Source organism: Struthio camelus, chromosome 16 (assembly GCF_040807025.1).
Source record: "Struthio camelus isolate bStrCam1 chromosome 16, bStrCam1.hap1, whole genome shotgun sequence".
Classification (NCBI taxonomy): domain Eukaryota; kingdom Metazoa; phylum Chordata; class Aves; order Struthioniformes; family Struthionidae; genus Struthio; species Struthio camelus.
Window position 1 is genome coordinate 12,358,335 of NC_090957.1, and position 21,406 is coordinate 12,379,740.

The 21,406-nt window shown below is 51.6% G+C and overlaps 1 protein-coding gene across 1 annotated transcript in view; it reads left to right on the plus strand.

Annotated features, from left to right (window-relative positions):
• The window catches only part of CASTOR2 (cytosolic arginine sensor for mTORC1 subunit 2), a 120,594-nt gene that overhangs the window by 91,305 nt on the left and 7,883 nt on the right, over positions 1 to 21,406 (plus strand). Inside the window, exons 3-6 of the mRNA XM_009678153.2 lie at positions 16,790 to 16,983; positions 17,810 to 17,942; positions 19,919 to 20,042; positions 20,658 to 20,768. Coding sequence (XP_009676448.2) covers positions 16,790 to 16,983; positions 17,810 to 17,942; positions 19,919 to 20,042; positions 20,658 to 20,768 — 562 coding nt within the window. The remainder of the gene's footprint in view (positions 1 to 16,789; positions 16,984 to 17,809; positions 17,943 to 19,918; positions 20,043 to 20,657; positions 20,769 to 21,406) is intronic.

Genomic DNA, 21,406 nt, shown 5'->3' on the forward strand with positions numbered 1-21,406 from the left:
TGCAAATTAGGCTTTTAGGATTAGTCATCGAAGATTTGCAGCATCATTGGTGTGTTGCCAAGGCCCCCAGTTTTGTCACCATGACTACTAACGTGGGGTTACTGAGAAACACAAACTGCCTGAAAGTTTATTAAACAGCAAATTCACGTGCCAGAGCACAAGCGGGTGGACGGTGCGGACGCAGCCTCCGTGCCTGGGGAGGTGCTTGGCTGCTAATACCACGGCAGCAGCTTTGAGCTGGGCCTTCAGCGGAAAGGAGATGCTATTTTCCTCCCTGGGAAGATCACCAGTGTCCTGATTTCTTGTACAGTCACCCTACCCAGTCACTAAATAGTGCATTTTGAGAAGCTGGGAGATGCTGGGAGGTAGTGAGGGCATGTGCGTAGTCCGCAAAGAGCTCTAATTGACACCGAATCACAGAACGGCTGAGGTTGGACGGGACCTCTGGAGACCATCTAGTCCAACAAGCAGAGTCACCTAGAGCAAGCTGCCCAGGATCCTGTCCAGATGACTTGGGTGGTGAGAAGACTCCTGCGAGTCTTGTTGCTTTCCAGGAACAGCTGTACCCCGCAGACTGGGATGCTGTAGGAACGGCGATTCTTCGGTCAAGTGTCCGTAACGATGAAATCCTATGATGCTGTGTTGTGAGATCAATGGGCATGAGCTATCAGACCCTTAAGTCCTTTCTGATTGGTTAGTTGGCTTTTTTTGTTCCTGAAGAACAGCATACTGTGGTTTGGTTCTCCAGTATGAAATGCACCACAAGTCTTCTCCACTGTCGTCTCTTTGGGTGCATGCCTGCCTAGTGCAAGAGAAAGGGCCTGGCCCCTCTGTCTGTCTTCTCTTCTAGCCCTTTTCAGACATGGGGGAATTCCAGCTTTAGGAATAGGAGTTCTAGAAACTTCAAAGTGCCATTCTTTCTGGATTTGTGCTCCTATATCATTTTGAAATCCAGCTCCCTATCTCGTCTTTGAAAGTACAGCCCCCTAGCCCTCTTTTTTCTCTCCCTCTCCCTTCAGATGTCTTCTCCTATATACAGCTGACCTCTATACACGTGAGTTTGCTTGGGAACTCATTAAGAGAACTTATGCATTTGGTACGTTAAACCTGGCGTGTTTTTCCCTGCGCTACTGATGCACACAGCTCTTTCTCGTGTAGTTGTGTCCTGTTCCTCAGCCTTGCTTGACTTCATCGCAGGGACTCAGGACATCCTGCTCCTGGCTGGGTCTCTGTTATCACGTGCCTCAACGAGACTATGCTATAAATCATTAGGGGATGTTTCCTGGCACCTGATGGCAGTAGTTTCTAAGTTATTAAACATCTTCTGTAGTCCTTGGAGGGAGAAGAAAATCCAGACAACAGTTTTTAGTTCTCCATCGACTCTGAAGGCACTTTTCTCCTGCCATGGGTACTACGGATAAAGTGGCCTTCTAACATGCTTAATGCTGGGCGATAATAGTGTCTCCTCTCAGAGGGCATTTCTCCTTCTGAAAGAATTCATCTTTTTCCATCTCACCCCCATCCTTCCCATCTCGCCGGAGCATTGCCAGCGCTTGTCCTGGGGCACTTTTCCAAAGCCTCTCATCTGTGCCCTGCTGGATTCCCATTCGATGAATGGTCCGGGGGTGGGATGACGAGACCGCTCTCCCACTAGGGAGAGTGGACCATGCATTGCCTCCTGTTTCACGCCCCGAGCTTCCTCTCCATGCTTTCTCACAGGACCCATCAGCGAGCCTCTCATTGGGAGGTTGGCTGCCCTCTTCTCTTACTGCCAGTTCTCAGCCACCAACTTACCGTCTTGGTTTGGAGGTTTGGGTGGATTTTTTGTTTTCGAAATAGGTTATTTTAATTCAACAACAAATTTCTGGCACAGGCTGCTGACAGATCATTCTCAGTGAGGGCTCCGTGCCTGGGACTTTCTTTTCTGTGGTCCTTCTCTGACCTTTCAGCAACGACGCCAAAAACCTCCTTTGTGGGTTACAGATCAAAAATTCATAAACAGAATGAACCAGCACACTGGGGTCAAAAAGCGGACAAATGTTGCTGATGCCAGCTCGCGTGTGTGTGTGGCCTGAAGACAAATCTCCTGTCCCATTCAAAATTGGTCTGATCTGGAGGGGAGAGCGTGGCTGAAGCCCATGGAAGCTGGCACATGTGCACATTATGTAGAGGAGTGTGTACACACACACACACACACACACACACTATATATTTACATGCTCACAGGCCACCGCAGCCCCACTGCTTCCTCAGTTTGGAGGTTTCCCACTTAAACCATTTTGGTTTCCCTTGGATGTGTTGTTTTTACCTCCAGTTTCCCACAAATGGGCGGTCAGGGAGTTCTCCCTCCCGCTCTCCTAAAGGCTGGCTTCCCCTGCACTAAACTGGGGGTTCACTTGTGCAGCTCGTTAGGGGTCTGTGTGGGTGACTAGATGCTATTTGTTTTCCCATAGTCAGTCCTGTTCTGTATTTGTGTTTGTCTTGAACGTTCTGGAGAAGCAGAGGAAAAATAGGTTTTTGCGTAAGTGAATCTTGTGCTTATTTCTTCCAAAGCCAGCTGCGTTGATCTCATGGTTAAGGCAGTGGAAATAAAGAAGAAAAAGCCCAAGCTATCGTAATCCTGTTTGGGTGAACTGGCTGCCTCCAAAGTATACAGCCAGCCGTAGAGAGAATCTCGTTTTAATTACTCCGCAAGCGGCCATTCCTGTGACACTTGGCGGTGCATCATCTGAAAGCCTGGCTTTGGTGAGAGCAGCGGCGTTCTCCCGAAGCAAGCGGGATTTATGCATGCGCGAGGCGTGAGCGTGTGCCTCTCTGCCTGGCTAGCTTCACCCAAATTTGGGTGAAATGGAGGGCAAGGAAGAGCTCTCAAGGATTGTGATTCCTACCACAGTTGTGCAAATCGATGAGTGGGAAAGGGGAGACCAACGTCTTGGTGCATCGTGTCCCTGTTGACACCTTCCACCTGCAGGAGACAGTCCCCATGGCATCTCTCCCAGCTTCTGCCGTTGGACCCGCTCACTCTGGCAAGAATTGCTGGGAGATTTTGTGCGGTGCCTCGTAGTGTAATTTATTGGTGTGGACTCTTGAACCGTCTTGCTCTTTGTCACTCAGCATAATAATGACATAGCCCATCTTACCTTCAAAACGCTTGGCAGCTCTTCATCAGTCGTCGGCCTTCCCGACGTGACCGGGTGCGTATCCCCCATATAGAAAGAAGGAAAGGGAGACAAAGAAGGCAGCGACAAAACTTTCCAGAAAGCGCCAGCTGCTCCGAGGTGGCAGTGCATGGTGAGGCTGGATTTGCAGCCTGGTACCTCCCAGGTGCTGAGTCGCAAAGCACCACCAGTGCCTTCGGGCTGAGTTTGGGACTGGCACAAGATCCGGCTCTGCATCCCTCGGGGTGCGTGTCTTGGAATTCCCTGATTTAGGAAGTTGGGTGAGGACTTGGAGCTGTTTTCCTCCAACTGGGAGGCCTGTTTTTGCGGGAGGGCTCTCGGCAGGGAGCGAGCAGGCAAGTTCCCGCGGCGGCGGAAGGGCAGCAGTTTGCAGCTTCCTGCATCGTCTGCACAAAGCGCTGAGTTAAAGCGTTACCAGCAACCTGCAACCAAGAGATGGCTCAGGTCTTTGCTGAACGCCAACCAACCGTACAGAGGCAAGAAAGAAAACCGCTGCCTCCCGTCTGAACTTTGCACCTAACCCGTGTGTTCTGGCCCTTTTTCTTACTAGCCGCTGGCCTGCTCGCCTGCCCTCTCCCTCCCTCTGCGTCTCTCTGCATCCTGGCGAAGGAAGTGCCGCGGTCAAATGTTAACGCACAGGAAAACCTAGCCGTGAGCAGCAGCACTCGCATCCCACTGTTTCGCTTTCCTTGTCATGGGCTGCGGTGGACCACAGTCCAGGCAGGCGAGCTTTCCTCCCAGCCACGGAAACCGTGATTGCCTCTCCCTCCTGCCGAGTGCTAAATACGGGCAGTGGCCTATCTCGAATGCTCCTTATCGGGCACCGGCTTTGTTTACTTGCATAATTCCCTCGGCGCCTTATCAGATTAGCGTGATTTCAAAGTGTTGAGAGTGTCAGTGCCTGCAAGAATTTTGCCCTTGGCTTGCGTGCGTCTCGCCACGTTCGGATCAGATGCAAACGCGTCCTCGAAAATAGAAAACCGTTCAAACAGAGAGGGTTTTCCTTTCATCAGGGATTAATAATAGAAGCGTGGAGACCGGTTAGAAAGGAGCAGCGCTTTCTTGTGTAGTTGCTTTAATCTTTGTTACTGCTTTGGTATCTGGAGTTTTGCAGGCTGCTGTTTGGGTGGTGGAGAAAGTGCCCTCATGCCACGTGGGAAAGGTGTGGGACCTCCTCCGCGGGGCTCGATTCCCAGTGGTGCCAGCAGGCCGGGATCGGGCCCCGTCTCAGCAACTGTCCCGTTTCTTCCGGGTGAGTTTGGAGGTTTGATGTGGTTAAAGAACGTGCATGGACAAGGTCATGCGGCAGCTAACCACCGAGCCATCCCTCCGTCCTCCCTTCTTGTTCACCAACAGTGACAGTTACGCACAGTTTATGTACACTGACCACATGGGAAATAACGAGATTTTTCCTGTTCTTAACAGTGGTGACAATAATCAGACCAACGTCTTTATAACATGCAGAACGATGAGCGCTTGTGCCCGAGGAACATGGTTTGGGAGAGAGACTCAGACCCTGCAAAGATGCTGGCTCCTCCAAAAGGGGACGTTTGCCTGAGCCTGGGCCTGGGCAAAGCTCTAGCCAGGGTGATCCCTGCTTGGTATCCACCTGCCTTGTTGCCACTTTGCACCTCATGCCCATCCACGCATCTAGCACAGCCGGGATCCATCTACAGAGGAGTTTCGCCTTGCTTGGAGAGCTGCGTAGAGCCGAAAACAGGCTAAAGCTTGTCTTGCTGTACAGCTGGGGGTGTCCTTAGCCGCAGCTAGCCGCCTCGGTGAAATCAGCTCTGCCTTCCACATCCACGGATCAGGCCCCGTCTGAGCAACTATCCTGTTTCTTCCGGGCGAGTTCGGAGATTTGATGTGTTTCAAGAACACGCATGGACGAGGTCACTCCACAGCGCGTTCCCGCGCGCTCGGGAGCGGTCGCGGTCGCGGCCGCCCCCTCCCTCGTGTGCATCTTTCCTTTCCCCCTTTCGCCAGGCTGCACAAGCATCGGACGGCAGCGCCTGTATCCTAGTTTGGAGCCAGCCGGTGCCGAGGATGCCTTTCCTAACGGGAAGGGTCTGTTGTTATTCCTTCTCGCCAGCCCTCCCCTAAAATCCCCCCCTCCACCGCTTGCTGGATCTGTCAGGGCGCTAATTGCCCCGCGCTGCCATCGACCCGTTGGTCTGCAACGCAGACGCTCTGGAGGTGATTTTCTGCCTGAGCCCGCCCGCGGCTTACGCCGGTGCTGGTGTTTGTTCCCTTGTTTTTAATTTCCTGCAAAAGAAAGGCTTTTGTGTTGCTCTGCACGAGATGCCTGTGCCTCTCTCCCTGTCAGGCCACGTGGGTTTCGAGGAAAATTAGCACTAACGATACCCACTTCTGGTATAATTGAAGCACGCGGGTGGGAATTGCAAGTCCTGCTCAGTCATGTCCTTCTAGCAAGGCTGTTGGCCCACGTCTGTTCCTTGAAGTAGCAAGTGGCTTCTCTTGCCCATCTTTAGTCTTGCGTTTGGGACAGATTGGGAGCAATTCAGGCTCATTTTGCTGAAGATAAATACTTGTTCTGGTAGATAAATACTTGGAGACCAGGGACATTGATTTTGCTCATCTCGTAGGATTCGGGCTTCCCTTCTATAACAGCTAGCCACAAAAAAATGATACGGGGTATCTCAGCCCCTGGCGAGAGCCGCGTGTGTCACGCGCAGCAAAGAGTTAATTTTCCTAGGGCTATTGCTTCCAGCAGCCGTCAGCAGAAGCGCTCGGCTTTCCTACGGCTGCTCCGGCGACGGGGTGGGCGCGTGATGTAATGTCAGCAGCTCCCGGGGCGCCGCTGGTAGGAGGCTTTGCAAAAATAAACCAATCTGCCTGCTTTTCCAGCCTCGCCTTGCGTGCGCGGGTTCAGTTTACCTGGAGGACTTGCTCTCCTACCTTTCAATAACACGGGCTGTCGTTTTGCTAACCGGGCAAGAGGGCCAAGGTCTGGCTCCAGCTGCGGGACGGGAGGAAGGAGAGCAAGTGCACGCGCGCGGCCGAGCGCCGGTGGGCTGCGAGCGGCGAGGTGCGCCCCATGGGACGGGACGGTTTGGGTGTAAAGAGCAGAACGAACTTTGCATCCAGCTCCTGGGAGCAACCTTGTCTCCAGGGCTCTGTGTGTGTGCCAAGTAGAAACGGGTCGCAGTCGTCCGTCCCTGAATCGTAACCAAATTTTGGAAGAGTGAAATGTAACGTAGCACCTATCTCCCTCCGAAAGAGCAGCCCCGTCTTTCTTCAGCGATCTGTTTGACTCACTCGGACCCCTTTAGATGAAGGGCTGCAGCCGGGCCGGATCAGCGGTGGAGGGCTCTACGGTGTGCCTGTGAGCACGCGGGCAGGAGTGGAGATGTTTGTGCCATCTGCAGTGCCGGCCTCTTTCCAGGCCGGCTGGTGAATCCCTGCCCTGGGGCAGACGTGTTGCTCAGGCAGGAGGGAAGGTTTGCTCTCGGCCGGCGCCTCGTGCCGCGCTCTTGCAGGGATGCTGGCTTGCCTGCAGTAAGTCATGGCTTTAAGGACTTTTCCTCCATAAAAACGCTAGCGTTGCTTGTGCTGCTGTTTGAAAAGGATGCGCCCGAGTTTGTGCGTGTAATCCTGCCACCTGCGTACTTGGCTTTCCAGAAACGGCGAAGATTTGTAGCAGCTCCAGGAAAACTCAGCGCCTCCCGGCCGAGGAAAGACTTCTGCGGTGGAAGCAAAGTACTGCAATACCCCCTCTGCCACTCCACAAGCTCGCAGATAAAGTAGGAAAGGGGGAGGTAGAAAGAAAAACATCTCACAGACACGACCCGGACAGGGGGCCCTTGAAGCACACGAGCGCACGACCTGCTGAACACCGACCCAGCTAAGGCAGAGGGGCGCACATGAATTCGCGCCAGTCTTTGGAGGTTTGTGCCGGGCGTCTCCGGAGCAGCGGCTCTTTGGCTTTGCCCTGCAGCGGGTCCCGTAGGTCTGCAGCGCACCGCGACGCCGCTGAGGCTTATCGGCGGTTAGCGTGGGGCACGCGGATGCTCCACGCTGTGTTTCTGGCCTCGGCCCGCAGCTCCTGCAAGGTGCAGCATGGTCCTTAGCAGCTGCGCGGTTCAGCTCTCCGTCACTTGGACACGGAGGCGCAAATTCGCCGCTGGAGCTTGAAAATGGGGAAGCTGAGAACGGGAGGAAAATTCACAGGTTTGATAGCAAATATAGCTTGCTTCACCTGGCTAAAGACCTCTCTCCTGCAGAGCGAACTTGCATGACAAAGAGATCCTTTCCCTTGGGAAGTCCTGACCTTTCATTAGCGAAAGGGGCTCCAGCTGTGCTCCAGATGCAGACCAGAGGAGTCCCTTGTTTTAGTTAGAGGTTGGAGCCTGACGGAGGGAGAACAAAGCAAGCGATTGGGTTTCTGCAGCTGTTGCTGGTTTTCCTGCCTTCCAAGCCAAAGGGAGGCGTGGAGACCCCGCACGGCAGTGGCATGGGCGCTGCCGGGGATGCTCCGTGCGGGCACGGACTGCTTCGGGAAGATGGGACAGCATGAGACAACCAGGAGAAAAATAAAGGCGAGCTGCTTCATGGAAGGCACAGTGTGTCGTGGTACCTGAACAGACACCTTTGCGTCCGCTTGCTCTTCCAGTATACGGTCTGTATTTGGGCAACCCTTAAGGCAGCGAACAGTTCAGAGAGGAGCAAACACAAAGTCTGGAAGAAAGAGAGATGCTATCGCTGCAGCCGGAAAGAAAATTCTTCTTGAGAGTTGGCTGCACCAGGAAACACCAGTACTTCAGTGCTGTAGGAATTAAGCTAACAGTTTCATCTGTCCCAATATGACGTAGAGGTGAAATCCCCTGTATTTAAAAGAGAAAGAAGGAGCGGAAACGAGGAACAATGTATTTCATTTATTTGTCTGAATATTGATAAAAGTTAGCATTTTGTGGGCTTCCAGCACCCTATCAGCACACCCTTCCAGATACAAAAATCTTCCTGCCTGCAGCGTACTATATTCATCTGTTAAATGTCGTTGCTCCCGTCTCCCCTAAGAAGCTTCCATGAACTCGTGCGAATATTTCTCGCCGTTCAGTGGCTACTTGGATAGTGCCCAGCTCCCGGCGCTCGGCAGTACAACGGTGCTGTGTGCTGCCGGAGAACTCCTGGCCGGAGGCAGCGCCTGCAATAGCCTGCTGCAAACCCCTCATCTGTAGGCCCATTGCACAGGGCTCCGCGGAGCCCCGGGGCATTTTTCTCCGTTGAATTGAGAAACGGTGCCGCGTTGGAGCTGGTGTGTGCTCGAGCGTGTCCGCGTTGCGGGCTGCGGCAGGTGTAGGGGTGAAAAGCGAATCTTTTTTGCCCCAGCTTCTTAAACTCTGAAAGTTTCAACCTGCCTTTTGCTGGCTCTTTGCATTCGCATCAGGCTTTAGCAACGTTATGCAGATGATTTTTAGCTCTTGCCCAGGAACGGGCCTTTTGGGTTCTGCTGACGAGTTTTCCAGGCAGCGGAGGCATCCTGAGCACTCGTGGTAGGTGAAGGTCCCTGGTTTGTCTCCTCCGTCCCAGCGCGTGCCAGGTGTGTGTTCCTGCTGGAACTGGCCCAAACTCATGGCTGTGCCCTGAATTGGGAAGCAGGGACTGGGGTGAGCAGGGGACTCCAGAGGTGTAACTAAATCAGTCGGCCACATGGCGTCATCTCTGCTCTGTGCAAACGCAGCTGAGGACGTGCTGAGCCGAAAGAGTAATTTTAATTAGCACGTACTCCTTCCCAAGCTGCTTAACTAGTGTAAATACATTGCTATTTCTGCTCCTCCTCGTGGACCAGCATCTGCCCTTTCTCCTGCCGCGGCGTCCACGTTCGGCTGTCCCAGGGGCAGATCTCTATCAGCTTTGCTGAAAAGGGGACGCGCCAGCTCCTGGAGAGGCAAGGAGAAGTGGTCATGAACCGAGCTCCCCTGGGTGTCCTGGAGCGTGGGCTTTGAGACTGGGATGTCTTTTTGAAGAAAGATTTTTGTACTTACTGCGTGCAAATAGCGGGGCAGATACAGAACGGAGAAGCTACACGCCGCTCTGCCGCTCTCCCTTCCCAACAGACTTTTTATTGAGGTCTTTCTAGAGAGCTAGTTGTTAGTAGCTCCTGCAGAAATTATTGTTATACCTGATAGCACATGGGACTGCTAGAAAAGCTAAATACTTTACATGGGGGCGAGGGGTTAAAAATTTTCTTTTGGAAAGCAGGCAAAGGAAAGCTTGCCGTTGTTTTGAAAACCGAATACGTTCGCAAGATCCTGCAAATTGTTTATGGGGCCACGGTGACGCTTCAGCGAGTCTCGCTGAGCCGACACGATCCCTCTGCAGCGGTTCCCGCGGCGGCGGCAAATGTTCTTCATTAAGTCGCTCGATGTCCCTGGTTGGGAGCTGTTTCTCTCTCTTTGACGCCGCGGTCTGAAGAAATGCCCCCGGTGACCTAGGTGCTCTTTGAAGGAGCTTTTTTGAGTCTCCCAGTTTTTATGAAATCGAGGTGGGATGATTGTGTTCATAGTTTGCCTGCAGTGAAGGGCGCAGGCTGTAACTCCCTTGCCCGTGAGTAATAACGGCGGTTTCTGTCAGACGGCGCCGGTACCTGGGGTCACCGTGGGTAATTCCCTGCGTGTGTGATTTGGACTATTCACCTGGACGGTGTGAAATTCGAACTGGTCATTGCACAGGGTATATTCTGAGTTGAACTGTCAGGAAAGCATGAGAAAATTGCGCTGGGTATGTTCACCCGTTTTGATGTAGACCCATAAATAGTCTTTTAACTAATCCTTAACTGAATGAAAATCTGTAGCAGCCCGCGAGGACCAGGATGAGATAAATCTCCCATGAGAAACGGGTCGAGATTGCTGGGGGTCCTGCTGCCAAGAGCCGGGGAAGGAGACTTTGCCAGGCTCCGGGTGCTTTCCTCCTCCTTGCTCCTTTCCTCGTTTTTCTTTCTTTCTGTCCGTCTGTCTTTCCCTTACAGTCGTGCTGTGGTGGGAAGTGCCAGGCCTCTGCCTTTCAAACCTGCCTGAACGGCCCCGGAGCAGCGGCGGCGCGGACCGCGTCCCGCCAGGGCGCTGGGAACGCACGTCCCCCGGGAAGCCACAGCAATTGCCCTTCTCACCCTGTTTTCTGATGCTTAAATCTTTGCCAGACTCCCTCTTTGGGCAGAAATTTTCCATGCTGCCTCTCTGCCTTCTGCTGATTTTTGCATTTTGTGTTGTGAAATGGGTATAAATCTCAGCTAAACAGGTCAGCTGTTTTGGGGGAGCGAGATTTTGGGGGGGGGGGGGTTGTACCCATTTTAGAGATGGGAAACTGAGGCACATAAACATTGAGGTTGAATATATAAAATGTCAGGCTGTCATTGCCTCGCTGCCGAGTGTTGGAGTTTATGAACCCAACAACGTTCTTTTGACAGTTTTGTGAGTGGGATAATACCTAAATAGGGGAATGAGATGACAGGTTTCACAGCTTCCCTCTTGAGGGAGTTTATCATAAAAAGCCTCCGTTTTGCATGCTCTGTTAGGAGAGCACGTCAGAAACGCAGAGGCACACGGTTAGCGATGGCCAGGTTCCCCAGCCCTGCAGAGACGCCCGGATGTCCCGTCAGGAGCACATTTAGGAGGCACAAAGGAGGACAGGGGAGCGAGTGAAAAAACAGAAGGCTTGAGGTTGACGTTCAGCTGTGGTCCTGGAGAAACCCGCTGCCTCGTCGGCCGGCGGCGCTCGGGACCCGATGAGCGTTTGCCCCGACCAGCTCTTAAAAAAAATCCCTGCGGTGCCGCTGCGTGCCCGCGTGCCGAGGCGCCGTGCCGCGAGGTGCGAGCTGGCCCCAGGGCCAGCTGAAGCAGAGCTCGCGTCTGGGTCGAGGCTTAACGGAAAAAATTGCAAAAGCAGCCTGGATGCGACAGCACCAGCGTGTTCCCAGAAGAGCTGCTGAGCTCAGCCCTGGGTTGGGATGGGGAGTGATTTCGGCTGAATCAGAGCTGTGGCATTTCTTCCTTCCTTCTCTCATGCACGAAAGCATTAACTTCTTGGACCTAATCATCTGGTTTCCCAACCCTCACCCGCACGGCGTGCTTTCATCTCGCCGAGCTATTGTCTCGCCGGATAAGTCACCGGGGCGGGAGCTAAATCGGGTGCTCGGATCGCGCCGAAGCCAAGGGCTTTCTGCCTAGCAGCCGCCTCGCGCCGCGCTGCGAACCGCCTGCTGTGTTTGTTTGGCGTTTGGGTGGCAACAAAACATGTCTCTGCTCCCAGGTATTAAGCGAGGAGCTGGCAGCTTAAGGGTTTGGAGGCAAAAAGAAAAAAAACCCAGCATTTGCAGCCTCGCCAAGGTTAGGATTTGCATTGCGACGACCCCGAGGCGCTCGGTCGGCCCGCTGCCCTGGGGTCCCTGCAGAGGAGGCCCAGCGGTGCAGCACAGCACAAGGACGGGCATGGGCAGCAATAGCCACCACGCTTCCAGCAGAGCGAGGGCTGGGATGCAAAACGCCGGACATTGTACTGGCTTCAAAGCTCTTTCTGGGGTTTTGCATGCTATGCAAAGCGCTAGATCTCTTTACCGAACTTTAACCCCTTTTGTGTTGCTTTCTGGTAGTGAGAAGAAAAAAAAAATTCCGTGCCCTCGCATCAAAGCAGTGTTTTCCTAGCCTAATTTCTCAAAAGGAAGGAGGTTTATGCAGTTCTCCTCCTCCCATCCTGGCCCCCTGGTTTTAAGCGTGCGTGGCCAGTTTCCCGCGGGCGCTGCAGCACGAGCCTCCTCGGAAGTACAACGTTCCAAAGAAGTTTTCTGCGGATAGGCTTCTGGTTCCCGCAGGCTCTTTAGGACATGTCGGAGAAACCAGAGGAGCCAGCGCTGGAGCGCTGCCACGGGCAGGCCAGCTCCCCACGGACCAGCGGCCGTTGCGCGCCTCTTGGTCGTACCGAGCTGTGGCGCCCGCAGACCTCTGGCTGCTTGCGTTTTTTGCAAAATTTTCAACTTTGCAGAGCTTTTGTTTTTAACGCCTGGCCATTCCTGCTATTGCAGGAGCCTTCTGCCTCTGTCGTTTCAATACAAGTCCGATTCTAGCCGTCACTTTTGCAGAAGGAGGCTATAAAAGGTGAAATAAGAACAGTGCGTGGGATCTAAAGCCAGAAGGCTAATAAAAAAACACAGCATTTTTTACCGTGGTTATTCCTTAACATTCAGAGTTAGCGATGGCTGCAAACATAAACCCTGTAATGATAAACTGAATGAGCAATTGGTTCATTCTCAGTACCAGAACCAAAATAAATCAATGAATAACAGATCACACAGAGTACTCTGCTGTAATGCAGAAATTTCTCTACTGAGTGAAAAGAAGCGCTTTTGAGACCAGCATAGCACACCAAAGAACCGGAAAAGCTTGTTTCCCTCCGAGCTCCACAATAAATCCATCATATATCTACATTTTCGCTTGAGAGGTGATAGGTGTCCTCGGGTGGGTATCTGATTGCTGTTAAGTTGCAGCTAGCTCCGTGTGAAACAGCTCAGCGTATCCCTGCGAAGGAAGGCGATCGCTCCCTGTTTGGCCGACCTTAGCGCGGCGCTGATCCGATTCTCTGGGTGGGCAGAAGATGTGCGTTTCCACCGTGGAACTGTTCGTTTTCCAGTCACTGTTGTGGACCCTTAATTGTGGCCCTTTTAGGAGAAGTCTAAACCCCTTTAAATTAGGCACCGAGAGGAAAAAAAATTCTGATGTTGTTCCATTTTCACATAGCGTTCTGGGTGTTTTATAGCGCTCTTTAGCGGTCAGGCTTTCTCCCAGTGTTTTGTGTTCTGCCACGTTGGCTGCACGAGGCTGGCAGACCTTTAGCGTGGCTGTCTCCAAAACGTGGAGAATAAAGACACAAAATACTGATATTTTCCCGTGGTCACTCAGGGGAGTTGCAGAACCAGCTCGTAGGTCTGGGCTGGAAACCAGGGGACCTTCCTTCCCTGCTTCTGGTCCCCTTAGCTGCTGACGGAGACCGATGTGGTTGGAAGCGTCATCATCTGGCTGGTGTTTTGCAAAATACGAGTTTTGTAAAAGTGCCGTGAAGAGCAAAAGGGCTTACAGTGTTTTGTAGTGCTTTAGAGGCATGAGTTCAAGCCTTCGTTGGACCTCAGCCAACGTTTGTTGTCCTAGCTGGAACCGGGATCGATTATTTGAGCTTAGGAGCCAATTACGGCCCATCTGATGCTCCCCACCCCATGTCCCAGGGTGCCGTTTGCTGGGGAGGCTGATCTTCTTCGACCACACGTGCTAAGTGGGCCACTGAGGCTCAGGACAGACCTTGGGTGTTTTAAATCCCCCGCAGTGTGAATAAGCAGTTTAACTCACGCCTCTAAATTTTAATTTGACACAAATTTGTCAGGTTTGGATTGACCAGCGCTTGGCGTCCCTTTAACATCTCCCTTGGAGGAACCGTGTCCCATACAATGTCTGTCTGTCTGCTTGGCGACCCTGCAGGTTTCATGCACCGCGGGGAATTTTGGATGAGAGAAATTGCTGTGCCAAAGGAAAGCGGTCTCATGGACTATCCTGGCTCAAGTCTCTGACTTCTTATAGGGCATCCTCAGCCAGAACAGGATGTTCTCCATGATCAGAAGCAGGGAGTGACCTGCAGTCTGATGAACCAGCTGTGGGAGGGTCTTGAGAGGCTGATGGAGATGGCTGCATGGATTTGTGCACCGGCCCCGCGGCCAAGGACGGGGAGCCCCACGGGGCCAGGACCATGTCTGTGGGGCACTCAGGGCTCTGCTTCCCGGGGGGCCACTTGCTCACCATTCCTGGGTTTGTGTTCCCCCATCCCTCACCCCGTTATTGGAGCATGACATCTGTCCCGTGTCCGTGGGTGGGTTGGTGCCGAAACACGGGTGCTCCCTTAATTTACTATTTGTTTATTATCTTGCTCTGCCTCATCGAGCCTGCATTAACGTTACACCTGGTGTTTTCGGTGCTCCTCATGCTTGCATTTAGCAGCTTCCTGGGGAAAGTGTCTTCCCACGTGGCTTGCTTGATGCTATTCAAATGAATTTGTGGAGCCTCTAGTCTGCGCTTGTTTCACTAAAATTCGGGTTGTGCTTTTCCGTCTGGCTGCCTTGTGGAAACAGCATCCCGAAGCAGTATCTCAGTCACTTGCTCTGTATTTTTTGTAACATTAATTGAATTATGGGAAGCAGGTTACTTAAGCAAACAAAATGGCCCTTGTCACACTTCATAGGGCTTGTTAAACCCATTTAAACCAACGTTATCAACGCTTCCCAGTAATTACAGCCCTAAGTGGCAAATCAGCCTTTCCACCCCTTGAGGAAGAGGTCGCCAAGGGTTTGGCGGGGTGGCCTGTTGCAGCGCTGCTCCCGGCGGAGCGAGACGGGAAAATGTGTCCAGCCCCCGTGAAATATTGCGTCTTCTGCCACATCCCTGACCCAAAAGAGCTTACTAGTATTTAATGAACTGCAGCCGGGTCCACGGGTCACCCATGGAAAGCAGGACTGTAGTCTGCTCTGCTTCTGGAGAGGGAGATGAGTTGCGAGTTCCCTTCCAGTCCTGGTAAGGAGCCGTTAACGGACTTGGGCCACCCTGAAACAGGCTTTGGGATGGGTTTGCAGCGAGGCACAGTGACACTCGACCCTTCCGTGATTTCGTAGCCTGGCTGGTTTAACAGCCCGGGGATGCGGGAACTGGAACTGCAAATACTGCTGACGTGCAGGTGGCCTGGCCTGAGCTTGCTGCTCCAGGCTGCCAGGGAGCAAATATACGGCCAAAGAAGGAACACGTCCTTTTTTTTATTTTTCTTTTTCCTTATTTATTTCACAGGCAAGCAGCAGAGATGGGAATAGAGGGAAAAAGACATCAGCTGTTTATTAGATCAGTGCGAGTTGTTTTGAGCCCTAGCTTCTCCATGCCAGTTGGCATAGTAAGCTTTGTTTTGGGGGTGCTTTTTTGATGCAAAAGGGCATCTGATCGGCAAATGATATTTTGCTGCAATAATTTTCCGCAAGCAACTTGCACTGGTCTCTGTGAAGTAATATGCTGTTGATTAACACCCAAACTTACCCCCTCTCCCTGGTGTCTAGTTTTCGTTCCATGCAAGCTCTGATTGTTCAGTGAAAGAGAAATGTTGGCCTACGAAGCTAAACAGCCAAATGCACCAGCCAAACCCTCCCGTGTCCCAACTGTTCACCCTGTGTTTGCTCAGGGTTATTTTCATGCCACGCACAACTGAGGTTTTTGGGGAGAGCAAAACAAACAGTATTTGTTATTCAGTTCATTTAGGATTTTCAGCACTGTCGTCTTGCAGCAGCGGTGCCTGGGGGCTTTGGGGGAGCGAGGTTATGAATTTATTACGTGGTGTCTGGAGCTGTACAGAAACAGCTCCTGAAGGCCGTACGGAAGAAGGAGGAGGAGCCAGGAGTGGGTGGATGGAATCAGAAACTGGCTATGGAGACAATATAAAAATAATAATACCATTCATGCAGAGGATGTGAGAGCTGGATGAGATTTCTGCAAGCCTGGTTCCCACTGCTAGAAAAGGGAATTGAGTTTTTAAACAGCATCGGTGCCCTTGGAAGCTCTACACAGTGTGCTGGGCATAGCTCTAATCTCCGTGGGCACATCCACGGTGATTTTGGTGGCTGGGTTTGCGTCTGAGGTTGAATTCCTTAAGCCAAGCAGATCTAACCGGGATTATGGGTTTGTGAGATCTGGGTCTGAACTGTTTGCTTCTGTAATTTGGCAAACCAAAATCCAAAGTTCAGACGATCTTGGCGATGTTTAGGCCTTTGTTCCAGAGTCCATGTTTGATTTTATGGGCTGTTAGTACATTAAAATTTGTTTTAAATGGTTAAGAATTGTTATTAAATGGTTTAACTGCAGGTTTTGAACTACTTAAAAGCAAGAGACAAGAAGCAAATGGAATGGACCTGGGTTGTTTTTAAGATTTCTATTACCTTCCTGTTTGATCACCTTGCAATCTCTAGTGTACGTCTCTATCCCTTGCAGAGCCATGGGGCTCTTATCGGCTGCGTTAGAGATGGGGGCAGCAGCCTCCAGATGTGCAGGAAGCTGTTGGTGGAGCAGGATATCTGCTCTACATCTCCCAAGTCTTGGGCCAGTGCCCAGACTGCTCTGTCAACCTGCATTTCCAGTCCAGGAGAACAAAATTTAAATTGGGAACAGTAAAACTAAGTAAAACAAAAGAGAATAGAAAAGCCTGAGTAAAGCAGTTGGAAAAATTAGGTGAAGGAGGAGAGAGATTCAAGTTAAGTCAAGGAGCTCAGGCTACCTCCATGGGGAGATATCAACAGTGCTGGTCACCAGCATCCTAGCAAATGGCTGAGGCTCATATATTCCTTGTGTCATCCTTGAAAATCTTTATCAATCCTGCAGTTGAATTTGATGCAACGGGCACATCTTAAAAGGAGCATGGTACCAAGCTGTGAAGCAGTGCGGAAAGCCAGGGAGGTCACCTGGGTGAACGGGCTCATTTCGTTCCTTGCGCTGAGGTCTGTGCAAACGACATATGGACCAGACAGTGGACCTGGCTCTCTCTGGCTCTAAAACAAGCCCCTGTCCTTTCTCTCCGTCTCTTTGCAGAGCTCCCTTCCTCAGAACACTTGAGCGTGGCAGATGCTACATGGCTTGCCCTCAACGTGGTGTCCGGCGGAGGTGGCTTCTCCAGCTCCCAGCCCATCGGCGTGACCAAAATTGCCAAGTCAGTAATAGCACCACTAGCTGACCAAAACATCTCAGTGTTTATGCTCTCCACCTATCAGACGGACTTCATCCTGGTAAGCGGACATGAGAGGACCAGGCAGCTTGCAATGCTGCATGCTCCGCCAGATGAAAGTTCAGCTGGGCAGAGTTTTAGTGACACCCCGGGGGACACATTTTTTGAGGAGCAGCAGAAATACCAAAATCTGCTTTCCCCAGAGCTCTGTGTCTTGCAGTTAGGCTCTCTGACATGTCAGAAGCTTTTCCTAGGGAATGAGGTATTTGTTGTGCCGCTGTTGCGTGGGTTATCTGCTATCTAATGAAAGCACTGAGCCCACACTGCAGTCTCTCCCTTGCTGGAGGCACTGGTGGGATTTCTCTCCTTCACTCAGACGTTTGTTTTCTGAGAACTGTAGGAAAGTAGTGTCTGCTATCAGATTGGTTGATGATGGCCACGAGGCTCCGAAATTATTTTGAGGATGAGCACACTGGCTGTGTGTCTCACATGTGTGCGCATGCATACATTGGGCACAAGCTTTATTTCCTTAGGAAACAAGCTTCAGGAACAGGCAGCGCTGAGTTGTTGATGGGATGCTGGTAGAGAAAAGGTGAAACACATTCATCTTAGTAACCACAAGCTGATTCAAGCTTGCACAAGTCCACTGGAGTCTTTCCATAGTTCCAGAAGCGCTGTGGTGCTTAATCCTACTGGTATTTGCCGTTACGTCACTAAATATGCTTCTCCAAACACGCATCAAAATGATAATAATCTTCATGCACCTGCCAGCTCAAGCAGGAGTGATAGGTCTGCTTTTCTGGACCCTAAGAGTACCCAACCTCCACTGCAGCGTATTCTCATATCTGGCACGCATTGTCACGAGCAAATCCTGTTGTCCCCTTCAGGTACGTGAGCGAGACCTGCCCTTCGTGATGCATACACTGGCTGCTGAGTTCACCATCCTCAGAGTAGTGAACGGGGAGACGGTGGCTGCAGATGACCTTGGGATAACGAATGGCTTTGTCAAACCAAAACTGGGTAAGGACCAGAATGGGCTCAGCTTTCTGGGGAGTTGATCTCCGTGTTAGATGGGGGTGAGGGATCTGCCGAGTACGTATCTGCAACATCTCGGTGAATATTTATCCTTTTGTAGGATAATAAACCATCTTAGCACATGCCTGAGTCTCTCCCAGTTCAGCAAACGATTTGAATAGGTGCTTAACCTACACAACCTCCTGGAAGCAATGCTGATGAGCTTTGCTGAACTTGAGTCTTATAATTCTATTTTCATGTCTCTAGACGTCTAGGCGAGAATTCTGTCTCACCTTTTATAGAACGGAAAGTTAAAATACAGTTCATTTTCAGTAGCAAAAATAGCATTGTCTGTAGCCCACAGCTCCATGTTTCAGCATTTCAAAGGCAGATAGCTTATATAAAAGCTTGTTTAAGCATTGCAGTGATTGGTGCACAGAGAAGATTGCTATTCAGCTTTCACACTTCAGTATCAGTCAGGGTCACGGCCACGGTGAGCTCAGTGCCATGCAAAAATTGAGTATGTTTGCAGTTTGCAGAAAAAAGTATCAAACAAAAGGCACAATCTGGAAAAAGAAATGCTTAAATACATGTGTTTACCCACACACCTGAGTGTAATTTTGTGCCCATAGCCAAACAAAGCAGGGATCAGTTGTTAGGACGTGCCACTCAGCCTAGTCACTCGATAGCTATAGATCATCTTGTTTAAGAAAACGAGCGTTATACAAAAGTGTGAAGGAAGGGCACAGTGACGCAGGTGTTGATGCACAGGTATGCAGTTTGCTCTGTCGCCGTGTTTAATGATCGCATGCATGAATACCGGCTGCCGCTCGGCCACCAGCTGCAGGCGTGTATTTGCCAAGCCACTGCACAAGGGGCGGTTTTGATTTTTTGTAGATGTTGTTCCTCCTTGAAGAAGGAGAGGAAAAGGGGCAGCTTTGTGTAAGGGGCCAGGGGTCTGATCCTTCCCTCCCCCGTGGTGCACCGCACTGCTCTTCTGCGGAGAGCAAGCGCTCCTCCTGCGGTGAGCGGGCACGGCTGGCAGTGGAAAAGGGGATACAGCTGAGTCTCCCATCCTTAGGTGAGGAATTCCTTTCAGGGTTAAGCAAACTGACAGTTTTCCACAAAAATGCCATTTTTTGTTTCCATCTTGCCAGTATTTTGAGATGGACACCTGGATTTTTTGCATTTGCTTTCAGAGGTTTAGACTGCCAACAGCCAAGCAGGAAAATGCCTTCCATACCCCTGCCTTTAAACGGCAGAAGCCTAAGTGTATCTGCTCTTCCATTTATCCTGCCACCTCCCGTAGATATCCCTTGTGTCGTGTGGATGCACCCGCTGGCTTGAAAGCCCCTGTGAGCAGAGAGCCGACCATTCCCCATGCTGGGTAGGGTGCTGCGGGTGGCTTCACCCCATACGCCCGTGAGCCCAACCCGGGGGGCAGGTTGGCCACCAGGCTCCTCAGTGTGGGAGGCAGGCAGGTGTGGGAGCCTGCACAGGGCCAGGCTGGGGCTGCGCCAGCCTTTGGCAACAGTAAATGGCAGGCGTCGCGTACTCGCTCGGCGAGGGAACCCATCCCTCTGCACTGCACGCTATCCTCGAGCCTTACAGTTCAAATAGCTCTTAAAAGTCGTGCACAGGCCACGCACAGTGTTCAGGGATCCAAAGCTCACCCTTTCCTCCATGCTCTCCCTAGCACCTGAGGCCGCTCAAGCACCTTCTTGCCGGGGACGTGCCACAGGACTCCCGGGTTGCACCCTCGCCTTCCCAAGGAGGGAGAGGGACGGTCTGTAGGCATCAGCAGTTCAAAGCTGGTTCCTAGCAGGAAATTTCTCCTTCCATCTCTCGTGCAGTTGAACTCACAAACATCTCTCAGCTTTCTCGGCAGATGCTGCTAGTGCATGGCTAACGAATGTCTGTTGGGACGTGAACCTGGGGCAGACTTGGCTTCATAGCTGTGTGTGTCTGCGTGTCTCTTGCAGTTCAGAGGCCTGTCATTCATCCCCTTTCCAGTCCAAGTAATATGTTCTGCGTCACCAGCCTGGATCCAGATACCCTTCCCACTGTTGCTACACTCCTAATGGATGTCATGTTTTACTCCAATGGGTATGTCATGCCAGGGAGCGAGGCTCCTGGGGGAGGTGCGGGCAGTGTCTCAAGACACAGCTTTCCACTGCTGCTTCAAGATATCCAGGGATCAACTGTGGCGTTGGGGTGTCCTGCGCTTAGGAAGGGTGTATTCACCTGCCTGAGAGGGGAGTCCTGCCAGGTGGACACCAAGTAAGACCTGAGAGTGCCCAAAGGTATTTGCCAGCTTTGTAAAGCTGAGCCTCTGCAGGTTTAAGCTAAGAGTAGCAATGCAACCCATGTGCTGCAAATGCGTACGTGCCACCCGGATGGAGTGCGGGCTGGACGGCTGGCCCACATACAGCAGGCATGCTGGGCCAGCATGGAGAAAGCTGGGGACCCATGCTTGCCAAAGACCTCCTGCTGGAGGAGCATGCTTGGGGTAGGGACCGGAGAGTTTTGTCAGGAGTGGAGGGGCAGGTATTTTTTTCCCATACAAAACCAAAACAGGAGAAGCAGTATAATATAACAGGAGTCGGGTCTCTTCCCTAAGTCAGCGTATGAACGTCTCTGATTTCAGTGGCTAGATCTGCTTTAAAAGCTTTATTTTACCCTTCCAGCTGCAGTTAACGCTGTTCTCTACTGTCTCTTCAGAGTAAAAGACTCGGTGGTGGGCAACGAAGACTCGGGACATATTCGCTTTTTCTCCTTTTCTCTCATTGAGGGTTACATCTCCCTGGTCATGGATGTCCAGACACAGCAGAGGTGAGCCTTGGTCTCTTGGGCCACAAAAGAGCACCTGGAAAGTTCTCAAAGGAGCAGGAAGTTATTCAAGCTCATACATGTTAATTCTGGGGAGCATCTCTGGGGCAGTTTTATGTGCCTGTAAACCCTGTCACTTTTCTGAGTGAAGTCCAGCATGGAGAAAGTGAATTTTGAGCTTACCTGTCCAAGCCCTCAGTCTAATCAAAAGCCAGTGAATTGTAGGGTCCCAAGGGTTTTCTCGCTTATGAAGGAGAGACATTGGAGCAAAGTGATTTTGACATTTTTACTCAGTTATTCATGGGCTGAACTCTCAACAGCAAAGAAAAAAACAAACCCAATGTGCATGGTTGACGTTTTACTGCCAAAGCGCAAAAGTGGGGCGGGGACTTCAGTGACATTTTCCTCCAGCTTCGCTTTCACACATGGCTGGGCTTGGTGCGGAGTCTCGTTGTGATGGTAATGTACTGAGTCATCCCTGTGCAGCAGGAGCTCGTGACTCGTTTGTCTGGCAAGGCGAAAAGTCAGCTAGGGAGCAAATATCAGCCTGTACGTGTGTATGAACTTCTCCAGCTTCACATCGCTCGCTGGGCTCTGGAGGCTAGGCAGGATGCTGTACTGAGATGCAGTTCATGGATTTG